Here is a 15,877-nt window from a genome sequence, read left to right as displayed (position 1 = left end):
AGATGTTGCCTTGAAAATATTCTTGAACTTTCTATGAAACCGCACTGTTGTGAAACTGCAAAAATGTTTATTTTTAGTTTGTGAAGAAACAAACATTTTTGCTGGCTCAAAAAAAACCTTGTGACTTTTGGCCTAAAATCAGAAATAAACTTTAATTTAAAAAAAAACTATTTACAAAACGATCTAATGAGTCCATCTATTGTATACATCTATCATATACAGGCTCGTTTCCATCTTTTTTCATCAGTATGTGCTGATCTGGTAATCGCCATGTTTCCCACATTACGTGAAGGCATCGCGACTCTCTCGCTCGCCGTGTGTAAATCACTTCACACACACGTGCACACTCACACGCGCACGCACGCACATCTGGTGGGAAGTGTAAAAGCCTGTCTTCGTGCTTTACTGTCACTTTCTCACCTTTACTCGTTTTATTGATTTTCGCCTCCAACCGAAGAGGAATACAGTTATTTATTATGTCTCCTCAAAATGTTGCCAAACTCTTATGAAGACCGGGAACTAAAACTAAAGTGAGGTTTGCTGGAAAAAGGTGATTTTTTTTTTTTTTTGTGTGTCGGAGACTTTTAACAGGTTTGTGTGGGAACAAGAAGGATTTTATGATTATGTCCGAGTGGAGGTTTTGAGATGACTTCTAAGAGAAACTCCGCAACACTGAAGCTCCGGCGGTCGTTCAGTGAGCAGCTGCGGAGCTCCACATCCAAAGCATGGGATTTACTCTGGAAGAATGTCAGAGAGCGGAGACTGGCAGGTCAGTACTCCGCTGCAGGAAGACCCTACAGCCGCTCTACAGTAGGCGAAATTCAGCCTGTTTTAGGACTATTTGAACTTGCGGGTGTCTTTTGTTGGAATGTCATATTTCATTTTCTTCTGTACGCCAATCAAAGAGATGCAGTTTGGTGGAAAATGCTCTAGAAATACGGTGTTAATTTGTCTTGGCATTGGTAAGTTTTTCTCACTTAATGAGTGGAAGTTCAGCCAGTAGTTACCCTCGCTGTGACATTGAATTAACGCATATTTGCATGTGGCGCGGTGGAACTGGAAAACAATTCAAATGTGACACCTGCAGTTGTGTTGATAGTAGAAGCTGTGCAGAGTTGAGTCGGACATGCGACCCCAAAGCACTGTCTGAACGTGCCATTAACTACCAACACGTGCAGAAGAGTATTGCCTACTTACTTACTGTGTTCCTTCGTAACTTTATCCGTCTCGATTGACAGTGTGCTTCAGTTGTTATGCCGCAAGGCGGCGCTCAGGAGTAATATTTTTACATTCATGTGTAACGCAAAAATTTCAACTTTCACCTTTGATTTGTGATTTAAATGTTTAATTGTCCACATAAACCAGCTTAACATAGCATTAAACTTGGGTTTTTATAACGTTTTATTCAGTAATAGTGCTCATCTTTCGATAGTCATTGAATTATGGTACAATTATTTCATTTCAAGGTGTAAATCTGTGTGGCTTGTCACACATTTTCAATTTTACATTACTCTGTAGTGTATATTACAACATTCCTGAACATGCTCCTCAGTCACTTTCTTTTAGATAGAAGCAATACGATTTTATTCTCAGTTGCTCTGCGTGTTAATATAAAAGCTTGGCTGCAAATAAACCAACCCAGGCAGTTGGTCAGGAGTATGACTTGAAAAAAATGTTCGATACATGTGAAGTACAGTGCAGCTATCTCTCCGAAGTATAAAACATATAATGCAAAGAATTACGTAACACGTAAAGAGTAACACCGATCCCCCTAAACTAAAGCTTTAGAGATTAATGCTGGGTGCCATAGTTCCATTAAATTTATTCAGACTGATACCTCAGAAGTGGAGAGCAGTCAGCAATCATTAGTGCAGTTGCCTAAGTTTACCACTAGATGAAGTGAACTGACCACACCAGCTCCCCGAGTGGGAATGCCACTTGAATTATAAAACAGCTCTGTCTTCATCAGGCAGGCTGAAGTCATCCAAACAGAGACCAGATGTTTCATGTGATATCACAGCTCACTGGTGTGCTCTCTTTGTTTAACTGGATTTGGAGCTCCTGTTCAACTTTCCCACAAAGTTTTGTATTATTTTGTGTGTAGTTTGACGTGTGCTTGCCTCAGCTGTGCAGCCTGCTGAGGCACGTCACTGGTGAAGCAGCTGAGTACTGTGATGTCTGGACATTTGACACATTAACCCTGCATTCTTTTCTAGATAGAGTATGTATTAAAAGTGAGTGATGAGTGCCATGCAGTCTGCATTCCAGATCCTCAAGCTGCAAATATATATACTTAACAAGACACATATATAGAACAGAGACTTTTTTATCACTTCATGGAAGATTGCCTTTACTCTTGGCTTCGGGATGCGGCACAGTTTGGCATTTTTGGTGCTCCAGTGACATGTATGTAGATCACAGTATTAGGCATCCAAACCTAATGCAGTATTTCAGGCTGGCAGCTCAAAATTTCTTTTCCAAAACAGATGTTAGAGGAATCAGAGGGAGGAACTCTGGATATGTATGAAATGGATGGATCTGGCCAATCAAGAGAGAAATGTGTGTGAGTTACATCGCGGAACGTGACCCATTTACAGCTGAACTCTGATGGATGGAAGCTGTCTCAGAAAGTCTGAGAGAAAGCTCCATAAAATCTCTCGGCTAATGCACTGACACACTGACACAGGTGAAGAATATGCTTTCAGACTTGTTGAGTTTATACTGTATCTTTCACCCTGTTGAGGGTCACTCAGCTGAACACAAATATAAAACACATGCTGATCTTTACATATACATTAGTGATTAATTTATGTTCGTCCCAGATTTACTCCTGTAGGAAAGTGATAGATGTGAGCTGTCACAGTCTTTACGGATAAATATATATCAAAAAATTCTTATTAATTACATGAGACGTGCATAATTTTTTTCACAGTGTAACAGTTTGACTTCTATTTGAGGCATTTCTGCAGTAGAAAATGGACCATCTGCTTTCCTTGATTTGGTCTGGAAGTTGCATGTCTTGTGTTGTAGCATGACGTTTCATTCCTAAATGTATTCTTCAATGCCCCACTTAAAAGGGTTGCAGTACTTTGGCTATGGACAAGGTATACATAAGTTTTCTTTGTCTTGTGTCAATCATATTTTTCCGATGACGAGTCTTTGTGGAAAATGGTCTGTGTGACTTGGGACATTTTATGTCTTCCATTTATTTTTTAATTCAAAGCCCGTATGTGTTGATTTCTGACTGATTATGGTGGAAACATTCCATGACCAGGAAAGCTCAACCTAGATAACATAGATCAAAGCATATCAGAGCTGCATTTTAAACTAAACCCAATAAACTACCTCCATAATCATTATCTGTGATACCAAAAGGTTCAGCTCCACATCACATTTGCGTCAAGCCAAGTGAAAAAGGAAGAAATATAAGCAAGGGAAAGAAACATCTATGGGGATTAATATACCTGCATAATGTAGGAGCCATCTTATATAAAAGGGGTCTGGGTAAATTTTAATTGACAAAGCATCACCTTTCTAGCCTGGCTAACGCGTCCACAATCTCGATGAGATGGTGGTCTGGGAACTAGGTGTGCATTTACTCGTATTTGAGGCGTGGTTTACAAATGCCTAGAGCCGTTTATTGGGCGCTACGAATGTCTATCAAATGGCGTCTGGTTCTTCCCATGCTGCTTTGCGCGCGATTCATAGCCAATTGTATCACTTATACCAGATGACGACAGAAATTCGACGAGGAAGAATAAGAAAAAAAAGTAAAATAAAAGTAAACTTGCGCTCTAAGCTACTTAAAGTGATGGTTCAGAGTAGATTCACCCTAGGGTCATTTGAACCGTGACATCCAGCCAAGTTTTTCCGATATTGGCTGAACATCAGCCGAGTTACTGAGTTATTCCGAATAGCTTAGTACAAGCGCTAACGGACCCCGGCAGTATCTCCAAAATTACCACACTAAAATCACATGCCATGACACCAAACTTCTACAGTAGTACAAATATGGTCTGTACTCACAAAACGATGCATTTGGAAGTTTGTACATAGTCCAGGAGTTTATTATTATCAACACAAGCCTAATAGCTTCTCTGCTGCTAAAGCAGCGTCAACGTCACTTCCTGGATCTGGGAGCTTCAATGTAAGATGAGGGTTGATCTACTACTGTAGACAACAAAGTATATGCTATATTCTACATGAATTTTTATGTTGTAGAGTTGTGAATTTATTTTATCAATAGAGAAATTGAGCAGCCTTGCTTTGTTGTCTACAGTAGTAGATCAACCCTCATCTTACATTGAAGCTCCCAGATCAAGGAAGTGACGTCGACGCTGCTTTAGCAGCAGAGAAGCTATCAGGCTTGTTTTGATAATAATAAACTCCTGGACTATGTACAAACTTCCAAATGCATCGTTTTGTGAGTACAGACCATATTTGTACTACTGTTGAAGTTTGTTGTCATGGCATGTGATTTTAGTGTGGTAATTTTGGAGATACTGCCAGGGTCCGTTAGCGCTTGTACTAAGCTATTCGGGATAACTCAGTAACTCAGCTGATGTTAAGCCAATATCGGAAAAACTTCGGGTGGGCTACTTTGCTGGATATCACGGTTCAAATGACCCTAGGGTGAATCTACTCCGAAACACTTTCCAAGGCTGCATCGAACGGTAACGTTGTGTCCGCTGCCATGTTGGATTAACACTCTACAAGCTTCGGTGTAGCGCATAGACGTCGTCATCGTCTTGCTGCCCCCCCCGTTCTGTGATTGGTTCCCAAACTCAGGCAAAAATAAGGGTGGTGGTTTCCAGGCTGACTTTGCAGTGTGAATGAAATCGAGCGCAAAGCAGCATGGGAATTCCCAGGCTATCACCTTTCACCTTTTTTTCTTTAAAAATGCTTTTCAAAATGAGAACTCTAAACTCATGAGGAGTGTCAAGATAACTAAAACCAATGAAGCTGGTTAAATCCATCGACACAAAAAGTTTTGTTTTTATGTATATTTTACTTAAATATTGCATAGTTTACTCGTGATGAACTTTTTACATACAATGCTTTATATATATATATCGTAAAATTTGCTTGACACACTCAATACATGCTTAGTATTTACCAGTTAGAGAACATTTATCAGGAGAATATATCAGAGAAGCCTGAATATCTTGAGGTGTAAAGAATACTCACTTATTTTACTTCAGTAAAAGTACTGATACTTAAAGTAAATTGTACCCAAATAAGGGTAAAAATGCCTGTGAAAATCTAATTAATTGATGAGTGAAAAGTACATGTTTCAAAATGAAAATGTACTTGGATTAAAAATGTCTTAGTTACAGTTTTCTCTATGAGGCTGACGACGCACTCATTTTCCACTCAGACCTTTTCCATGCATGTATGTGACCTTTGTGACATTTTTAAGTTCAGGTCACCTAAATAAAACAGATTGCCTTAAGAAATTAAATGTAAACATGAATACACAATGAAATTGTTTCTGGACTGAATGAAAATCTTTCTCTTTCAGTCAACAAAGTACTGCGTAGTTGTGGCCTTTCATGTATCTTAGAGCGGATTTGTTTTCTTCTTTTTTAGCCTTGGGGGAATATTATGGAGATTCGTAGTTTAATCTGCTTTTTGCTGTCACTTTGGATCCATTTGACTGTCAGTGCCTGGCATTTAAGCTGACTTGCTGTCTTTGTATTGGACCAGAGTTTTTATAATTAATAAAAATTAACTTAAAGTAAAATTAGAGTTGTGAAAAATACTCCAAAAGTTAAAACACACAAAACGTAGGTCTTTTACAGCATTGGGACACACCTTTGTTGTGGGAACAACAGCGTTAAGCAGCTGCTTGAGGAGTGCTGCTAAAATTAAATGCCCGTGGATGTCTGGCTCAAAGATCCTCATTGTGTCAACAGTTGGAGGGGTTGTTGTGAGTGAAATTAATTTGCTGTAGAGTATCGAGCACCTCACCTGAAAGCATACACAGCTCAACTGAACTTGCAGTATTACAGTATGATTTACAACTAGACCTGAGCTCAGAATTCAGACATTTGATGGCTCATGAGGTGGAAATCTTCTGTCACACTAGGGCTATTCTTAAGCTGTAACCACAGGAAACAGAGCCACAGCACAACCAGGGCTGCCCACTGCAGATTACATGTGTCTGCTGCTGAATCAAACCACATCACAGCAGTTACTGCCTCAAGATGAATCAGACTACAAGTTTCCCCCTCTGTAATCACACCTGGCTGAGACTGAGTGCTAGTGGAAAACTAATGAAGGCTGGAATTGCATTAAGTGCCAACATTACATCTTAGGCATCATGAAAATGCTGCAATGCATTCAATTTGATATGATGTCATGTCTGTTGCTTCCAATTTCAGTTCAAGAAACATCCTTCGGCTTTCATACGAATTTGTTTTCTTGAAAGGGTATTTTGTAATTCTTTTACTGACCTCATTATGATCAACAATACAATCCACTTTGTCAACCCTGCCAGCCCCTCACAGAGCCTTGGTATGTGTTTGTGTGTCTGTAATGTGAGTCTGCATTCCTGCTGCCATGCTGTATAGTAGTTGAGCTCTGAAACCCAGACAGAGGCGTGTTGTATCATGTCTGATAAGGGCTGGAGTGTCAGCGCTCCATCTAAGGACAGACCACAGCCATCTTTTCATGGCATGCAGAAAAAAAATTAAACACAAGGGCATCTCTGATCACATTGGAGAGCTTTCATCTTTTTCACGATCCCTGCTGAGCTATTTTGGGTAAGACAGACGACACCATTAATCTCATTCATTATCATGCTGGGTGATAGATTCTGTAATGCGATGCGTCTGATGCACTTGGTAAGTTCTATCGTCTAGACAAGAAAGGAAGTGTAAAACAGAAAAATTGATTCACTGAGCTCACACTGTTTCTGCAACACCGCCACTCACTTTTGAATCTGATGCTTTACGCAAACCTTTCACTTGATGAATGAATACAGGTGTTTGTGTGTGGAAAAAAAGAAAAATGTGTCACCACCTGATGAAATCATCTGAACAAAGCTAAACCATCACCTACTACTCTTAAAAAGCAATAGTCTAGTATTAAAATAGCACTACTTGAGGGTGTGGGGAGGGCCCTTAAACCCAGAAGAAGTTTATGAAAACGTGCAGCAGGCTCAGAAGTGTGCTGCTGAATTGTGGTCTTTGTGAGCTTAAGCCTGGGTGGATTTTGCCAGCCAGAAAGAGGAACAGGCAGGGGCTGTGTTTAACTTGGTCGCTTGCCCGTTTGTGCTCTATTCACGTTTATGGCGCCATGCTCATATACTAAACAGTCAAGCTTGTATACTGAGGCTAGAACGTTCACATAGTGGCAGTGGCCTTGATTGGCACTGGGTGGATGTGCTGGTATGGATGTAGGCTCTATTTCAGATGTGAGAGGATTGTTGTTAACTAGCTGAGACGAGCGCACTTTGAATCAGTGGAACTTGTGTTTTGATTTTGTCGTAAGTGAGAGGTGTGAATTTCTTTTCCATCTATGTCAAATGTTGCCAGATAATAGTTTGAGTCTCAAGAAGTTCACCTTTAGATTTTACAACTAAGTGAAAATATGTAGGCTTTATCAAAAACATATTTTGTTATTCAAAGCAGACTATGTGAAGCCATGTTGAAATAGATAATGCAGTATTTTAGCTATTTTTGTCATTGCTTCTTCTTTTAATCCTCCAGTCAAATCATCTTTATAATCAAATACTTCAATATGGTTGATGGCTGCAAGAACGAAGACACCTGTTTCTTATTTACAGACAAAAAAAACAAAACTGTAGCCTATTTGTAAAAAAATTCCTCCCTTTTCTTTTGTTTGTTTTGTTCTTTGTAGTTTTTATCAAAGTATTACCTTGTGATTGAAGTATCTTTGACCTTTATCCCTTTCTATTCCAACCAGTTCTTACTCGCTGCTGGAGCCCTCACAGCAATGCTATTGTCAGCTGACACAAGGTTATTAACCTGCCATCAGTATTGATGAGTTCAGAATAAGAATTTTCTTTGCTTTTCAATAAAATAGAAAAGCATCTTTAGCTTTTGAACTTCAACATTTGTGATGTGATTAGTTTGTGTCAGAAGAGGCTCTGATTTTTGCTATGCGAACTGCATAAATGACACACTGTTGTCTGATCTTAATCGTGTTCACTGGAATTGATGGAGGCCACTGACATATCAGGGTAAAATCTGTTTTTCCCGCTGGGTTGCTGAAACATCGAGGAGACCCACAGAGAGGACTTCCTGCGACTGGAAGTAGAAGTAGTGTGGAGGGGGTTGGGGAGCAGAAATTAGCATTCCCCTACCAAAAAAACAACTTCTCCCTCTTTCTTTCTCCTCTTCAGTTTTCTCTAAAGTGGCACAGACTCACTCTCGCCCAGTAAATTTGGCACCTGTGTCACCAGCAACAGCAGAAGACTTGTTCTAGTGCAGGGCGAGTCCAAAAGCCACTATTTTTGTAAGCCTTCCCACACCCCACATCATCCACTGCTGCTCCCCTTACTCAGTTCATAGGCATTCCAATGGTATTTATATTTCCCTCCAGAGCAGGGGGAAGTTGACAAGCCTTCACACAGACATTGGATTCAACTCAGTAAGGTGGGCAGTACTCCCACTGTTTCCTTGCCATTGGCTTCGATGTGGTCACATGGCCTGCAAGGGTAGACTGAAGTGTTGGCACTCCTCCCCCTGGGCTCTGCTGTGCCGTCCCTTTCAGCTCACTTCAGGCTTTTTGCGCATGTATGTGAAGTTTTCTGTTGGTGAGACTGTGAGGGACAGTGTGTATCAGGCAGTAGTCAGGGGCTCATTTGGGTAAAGTATTACTGCTATGTTTCGAGAGCTGCCTGAGTCCACAGGCAATGAGTGTCTGGGCAGTATGACCCCTGAAACTCAGGATATCTACCTGAGAATGGATCATCACCGCAGACGCTCTGGCTACAGGCTGGGCAGGATCATTGCCAGGCAGCAGCTACTCAAGAGGATTGCTGGAGGTAGGAGAGGTGTTTGGATATAAATGACAGGTCACTCCTTTGGTTCAGTCTTTACGGTGGAAGTCTTGCCTTTATTTTTGGCTGTGTGGGGTTTTCTGTTTCATTTAATCCCCCTTACACATGGTTCCAGGAATGTGTAAGCAAGCTGGTAGTCAAAACATGTGGTGAATAAGATATGACGTGTTTGTATGACTAGAGAACAACATGCTAAAAAGTGAGGAAAGGCCTTGTTTATTTGGATTGAACTCATTATTTTTGTCAAATGTCTTTTCTTTTTCTTGCTTGTCCCTAGATAAAGTTGGAAATATATACTAAGCATATTTGAAGTACAGACGTACGCTGCTAACAGGATGTGTTTATGTGTGACACTGCAGAAAAAGTTAAACTTGACCTTAAACCAATTGGTAGTCAAGGGTGAAATGGAGATAAGTGAGTGGTATCGACTGAATATAACAAACACTGATAGGCGTTAAGCTATAGGATCAGTTGTGTAAGAAGAGCTGAGCCCAGTGTGTAAATAAGAGATATCAATGAATGGCTTGCTTGACAGTTTTACAAGCTCTCAGCTTATTTGTGGACTGCTGTGTGTTGCCAGGAGAGCAATAGCTGTGTTTTTTCAGTGTAAAAGGTCTTGACCTCTTATTTAGCTTTCTCCAAGACCTCTAACCTCTTGCCTTTGCATTTACCTGAGGTTTAAGGTCACTCACTTGAGGCCAGGAAGGGGTAGGGCATGGATAACAATGGGAGAACAAAACACCATGACCTTTGGTTCCTCCGTCAGGTGTGAGCACCCTGAAGCTGGATCAAAGCGTTGCTGCTTGTCATAACAGAAGGATCCTCCGAAGCATAGTTCTCTTTCCAGTCACACTGACGAGACCACGAGTCAGATAATGCAGCCTATTGTGTGGATAAGATTTCCTGTGTCACCACAGAGTGCTGAGGAAAAGGCTGTGTTTTGATCCTGGCGATGTGGAAGATTTTCAGAGCTCGTTGTTGAATAGATGTATGAAGATGTCCTGGAGATGTGCGTACATGTAACGGTAGGCTTGTTTTTTAAGAAAATTTCATTATCTGATGTTTTTGCCGGCATGTGGAGTCATGTAACCTGGCATGCGTTTTCAGATTACAGATGTCTGTCTGACAGCAAACCAACAATTTAAGGTTATTTGGGACATGGACAAAAAATATGTATGTTCATGGTGTGGTTTGGGAAAAACCCTGAATAAAACCTCATTATAACAGCTTTTGTTTCACATTTATCGTCAGTTTCCATGTTTTGTTTTTTTTTTAGAATACAACTGTACTTGGATTAATGATAACAGATAACAAAATTGTATTTTGTGTGTGTGTGTTGTATTTTGATGGAAAAAGTGGGACAAATTACACCAAAAGCTGCTTTTTTACTAATTCAATTGAAAGACTTGATGAATGAACACAATCATAGTTCTTCCTCCTCTGTGGATTAAAATCTGAATCAAGCATTGTAATTAAGAGAAAAACACACATTCAACAGATCTCACTCACACATAATTTATGCCCAAACAGTCACTTTGGTGTTTACATTGCAAGGTTGTGTAAGTTTCACATCAAACTACTTCCTGTAGTTTTCACAATTCTTCTTGGCTAAGTTTAGTAAGTGTAGTATTTTAATGTAACTTGCCATAAATCTCATAATTTCCTTGCAGTATCAAATTTTGTACCTTATTTTACCCAGGAATGTAGTGTTATAGGCCTGTATCCATCTAATTTTCTTTCATACCTCATGTCTCTATATAAGTAGTGTTTGAAATGATAAAAAGTGATACAACTTAAGTGCAGTATTTTGAGGGACCCACAGAACTGATCTTCACTTATTACAGTCAGCAGGTTTACATTAGTTAGTTGTACATAATCAAACTTCCCGAAACCAGACTAACACAACCAGATGATGCCGTTGGGGGCTGAATCATGCCTGCTGGTATAAACTCAACTAGAATCAAAAGTTGCCTAGTCACTCACATGCTCCAAAGTTCCATCTTTTTGTGAAAACAGTGAAGCATATTTTTTTTTGGTTCTTTTGTCAGATAGCTAAAAAATATGCCCATTGAGACTATGTGCCAATTTGTGGTCGCTTAAAGCATTTCCTCTGTCGCTCTGCTCTCATATGTTCCTGATTTTATAGCTGCAGTATCGTCAAACAAAATCATCTTTCATGTACAGTTCAAGAAACTTAAATCCAATGTCTGCGCAGTGAATACAACTATACTTACAGGAATGATGATCTTCCACAGAGAAAGTTCAAAGAGGCAGCGCTATCTCACACAGTTCACAGCATAACGGCCTATGTAGTTCGATCAAAACCTTGATTACACCGTCCGTGCATTTATACTTGGAAAAGGTTGGTGGTCTAGTTAAGTGTCCAGGACAAACTCTAACCGTAGCTTGACTCAACTGTGCATGTAATCTTGCTTAGTGGCTCCTGCATTCCAGCTGGTTGGCTCTGTTGACATAGCAGGTTGAAAGTGAGTGGGGGCAATGTTGACGGGCAGAATTACTCATGTCTTGTCTCACCCCAAGTTCCACGAATGCTTGTTTTGTCCTTGTCATGTTTCCAGTTTGATGGTATGTCAGGGCAGCATGAGTGTGTGTCGTCAGATAAAGTAAAGATCTACAATTTCTTATTATTCAGAAATTCTGCCTGGTGTGTCTCAGCATCTTTGGAACTAAATGGATAAGATTGGAAAACATAGAAATTGTTAGATTGTTGTGTGAGTGGGTTTGTCTTGATGTGCAGGACTGTGCCTCTTTCCTGAAAATATTTCTCATATTTTTTGGGATTATTTCATATGTCAGTACTGTAGAGTGACTGCTGTGTATTTTCTAGCTTTCTGCCCTGCCGGCTTCAGCTCCTCGGCACTCTGCCCATCTCAGGATTTATGCTTCTTTATTTTTATTTTTGCTACTCATGCATCAGAGAAACATTATTTTTTTAAAGGGTATGAAATATGTATTGTAACAAATGTCAATAATACATAATGCACGTATTTGTTGCAATAGAAATTGTGATTTTTCGACCGTTTTTGGACACCTATGTTAGGAGCCAGCCTTTCTCATTTTTCTAAAATTTGTGCCCTTCTGTAAAATTGATAAAAAATTCTGAGATAAAGTTTTATTTTTAAGAAAGCAGTCTTCTGAATGCACAATGTGATGCACAACAGCATTTCTTTTATCAGGCTTTAAAAAGTCTTTTATATTTGCTGAATTACATGTCATCTCTGAAAGCTTGGTTTATTGGTTAAAGTCTCAAAAATCCCACGTCAGTCAAATTGTACTTTTCTTATAATCTGTGCTTGACTGACTCACAGACCATTTTTAGTGTGTGCAAGTGTCCCTTGTTTGTCATGGAAATACTCTGGAAAGGTAATCAGTACCTCTGCTGAAAGCTAGAGCAGCTGAAAATTACAGCGTGACTGAAAACCTGCCTGCTGACTGTTTTTGGTGCTTCTCCTCCTTGAAAGGCTGTTGTGCCTCGGACATGGCCCTTCTTAATGACTTCTTGATCTTGGTGCAGCTAGCAGACTCCAATCTCTGGCCTGGTGAGACCGTCACTGCCTTCTGTTATGGTTGAGAAGTTTGTACAGCCATTGTCAAATGAGACGGGCTTCTGGCAGCCGTTTGCATCTCAGTCACGCTGTGCTGTTTTTACAGAAGGATGAAGAAAGATGGCAATTTGAAGCATGTACAGAGCGTCTCGGCCCATTTCAGTCTATTTGAGCGTATACATTTAGGAGTGATCTGAACCCCAACCACATTATCTGGTTGTTAATCCATTTTTGAGAAGCTTGATTTGTGTAAGTAATATGTTTACATACGTTTTAAAAGTACAGTTTAGATTGGATTAACACTGTAATTTGTTTCTTTGTTGTCTTTTTTTTTTTTTTTTCATTGTGTCATATACATGTGCTTAGTTATTTCTATGTGGCCTGAAGATACAAATCATGCATTTAATTTTGCTGTCATGGATGAAAGGCTTGTGTTTCTGATTATGGAGCAGTCAACTAAATTTGTTCTTATGGTGATCAAAACTGAGTGGGTACATGAGGCTTGTAAAGGCCGGGAGTACCCTGAAGGACTGAATACTTTCAAGGGCTTTTTGCTGTGGTTGGCCCATTCCACTTTTTTTTTCTTCTTTTTTTGTGTAATGGTGGGTGCTGGTGCTGGGTTCAACCAATCACTGTACACGTGGAACATCTGGACCAATCACTGTACAGTTATGACGCAGATTACCTTTATACAGCTCAAATTGCTGTATGCTCATTCTAAGATGTGTATGTCTTGTTTTACATATATTCACTTTATTCAGTTGTTTCACCGGCTTAAATAACAGTGACTTGCCATTACTACTTTTTGTAAAAATTTTGGAGAAGTTAAATTATAAAGTTTCGATTTTTTTTTTGGTATGTCTTGATGATTAACAGGGAGAATTTACTCAGAGAAGTGTCTGAACAGGATAATGAGTGTTGAATATTTAAAAAGCTTGACATAGAGAGGACAGGAACACATCAACATGTTAATAGATGACCCTCTGACTAACGTGGGTAGCTGTTTGAAAAACTACTGAAAAGGGGTTTGCATTGCTCTCTCTTTCAAGAGGTTCTAACAGTAAGGGGGCTCTTCAAAGTAAAGAATCTAGTTAGACTCTGCCCTCCTCCTCTTCAGACTCCTCTCAATGCTACATCATTCGGTCTGAGACAAATGGAACTGCCCCTTCTTTAAAATGGGGGTTTAATCATAACTGTTGATGTAGATGTGCACCTTGGTTACTTAGATCATAGTAAACCAGTTTGTCTTTTATTCATGAACATCAGTGTCATTGGCAAGTTGTTTGACTTATTTTGTTTGCTACCAAACAAATAGGGTAGAAAGCAAATGGTACTGAGAGGAAGTCAAAAGCAGTGTTTGACAATGTGTTAGTCCACATACAATACTCTGTTACAATACACACTTACAAGGAAATCAGTGAATATTTCCACATCTACGTGTAAAGGCGGGGCCTGGACTCAAATAGCATTGGTATGTCCTAAACCCATAACATTATTCAAGTTTGAGTACATGCTAGGTTTATACTGGAAAAGAATGTGAAAACATAAAGTATCCTCAATCCAGACAGTATACATATAATATATTCTCCCACAGTACATTGGACAGTCTGTCTTAAGAAAGACTTTCTGTTTTCAGATTTTGGAAAAGAACTGGCTGTGAAAGTGGAAAGAAGCAGTTTAATTGAAGTCGGTGTGTTAGCTTCTTTGTGCGTTGATTGGTACAACAGTTTCTTACAGTTACTAAGTGCTGTGATAACTGTTGATGTATATGTTCATATTAGTGTGTAAGTTCTGTAATATGAGTGCTTCTGTCCTGTTTTATTTGACATTTTGTAAATCCCATTGAGTTCTATGGAAGACTGGATGTTCGTTGATATTACTCCGCCATCAAGTGGTGTGGAGTATAGCAAGTCAGATTCAACTGCTGAGCGGAAGTTTATCCACGGCTGTGAGGTGGCTAAGAAAATAGTGCGAGCATGAACGAGCTGCCAAATAAAACACGACAGAAGCAACTTTTCGCAACGAAATTTGATATGGATTACCAGTGCACACCAGTAGTTGAGTTGATGATTTTGAAAACGGACATTTATGGTGCTTTTACGGACCTTTTAGGACATGCACATGACTTGCCATTCTGAAGCAGGTTGAGAAGAATCAAAATTAGGCAAATACCGGTGACAGCAGTAAACATCAAAAAAGCGGTGAGGGGGGTTCTAAAACATTGCAGACGACTCATAAAAGAGGCTTAATGTTGAAAATACCGCAGTTCCCCTTGAAGAGAGCAAAACGTTTCATGTCAAATGATTTTCCTTTGACAAATGCTTAGATTACAGATCTGTTTTGTCTAAAGCTGAGTGATTCTTTCTGTGTATCCCTGGAACCACACTGCACAATTGGTTGATTGGTAGTTGTTTGTAATTTCCTGCCCTGGTGAAGAAGAAAGAGTAAATGATTTAAGAACCTTGTAACAACCAGGAATAAACTGCCTTTGCCCAGCAAACCTCTGGGAATAAAGGTCGCATTCAAAAAGGTCCTCTGTAAACTTCTTTTTTTTACCTCTATGTAGCAGACTGAGCTCACAGCCTTCCTGTAAAACTGTTTGTCCTGTGTGTGAATCAGTGTGCTTCCTCCACAGAGCGGCTGACAGCTGCCACATGTGCACAGCTAATCATTTACCAAGTGCAGATTTCAGACATGCCTTAGCTGCACTGTAACTGGAATGGAAAGTCAAATATTAACTTAACCTCTTTGGAAAAGTGCTAAGGAAAATGCTTCATTACCCTATACGATTTAAATATAACACAAGATTTATATACATGTTGATCCCCAAGTTATTATTGTTTCAGTCTTGGAGATCTGCCTTTTTTATTCTTTATTTTTCAGCTGCAGCAAAATACATGATAAAACTTGGAGAGGTATTAAACCTCAGTACTTGAACGTTTTATTAATTTTTGTTTTGCAAAAGGATACACATTTTCACATTTACTTTTTATCAATGCGTTCTGTGTCAGTACATAAAACACAAAGCTTTACACACTCAGAGCTAATTTATACAGATTATGCAGCTACTTCTCTCTGCACATTGCTTTCTTCAGATAATGGCTGTTTTGTTTCTGATACTTTAGACAGTATGTATTCAACATGTTACCCTTCAGTGGCATTTTAAGCATGTCAGAGTTAAGCGCTTGGCTGTCCTCTTGTGGTAGAAATGCTCATTTTATGCCATTAACTGGAAAAACTGACTTAAGTGTAAAGTCTGCAAGCATCCAGACCACAGACATTC

The 15,877-nt window shown here is 39.5% G+C and overlaps 1 protein-coding gene across 2 annotated transcripts in view; it reads left to right on the top strand.

Annotated features, from left to right (window-relative positions):
* Positions 1 to 15,877, top strand: part of stard13b (StAR related lipid transfer domain containing 13b) — a 59,434-nt gene that overhangs the window by 25,322 nt on the left and 18,235 nt on the right. The window contains exon 1 of one of the 2 annotated variants that reach the window (XM_075473094.1): positions 8,754 to 9,013. The exons of the other annotated variant lie outside the window; for it this stretch is intronic. Within the exon in view, the coding sequence (XP_075329209.1) occupies positions 8,851 to 9,013 (163 nt within the window). The 5' untranslated portion in view covers positions 8,754 to 8,850. Of the gene's footprint in view, positions 1 to 8,753; positions 9,014 to 15,877 lie in introns of those variants that run through there. 2 annotated transcript variants of the gene reach the window in all.

This window comes from Odontesthes bonariensis, chromosome 9 (assembly GCF_027942865.1).
Source record: "Odontesthes bonariensis isolate fOdoBon6 chromosome 9, fOdoBon6.hap1, whole genome shotgun sequence".
Lineage (NCBI taxonomy): Eukaryota > Metazoa > Chordata > Actinopteri > Atheriniformes > Atherinopsidae > Odontesthes > Odontesthes bonariensis.
The sequence above is the reverse complement of the archived record's forward strand: the minus strand, read 5'-3'. Positions and strand labels throughout refer to the sequence as shown.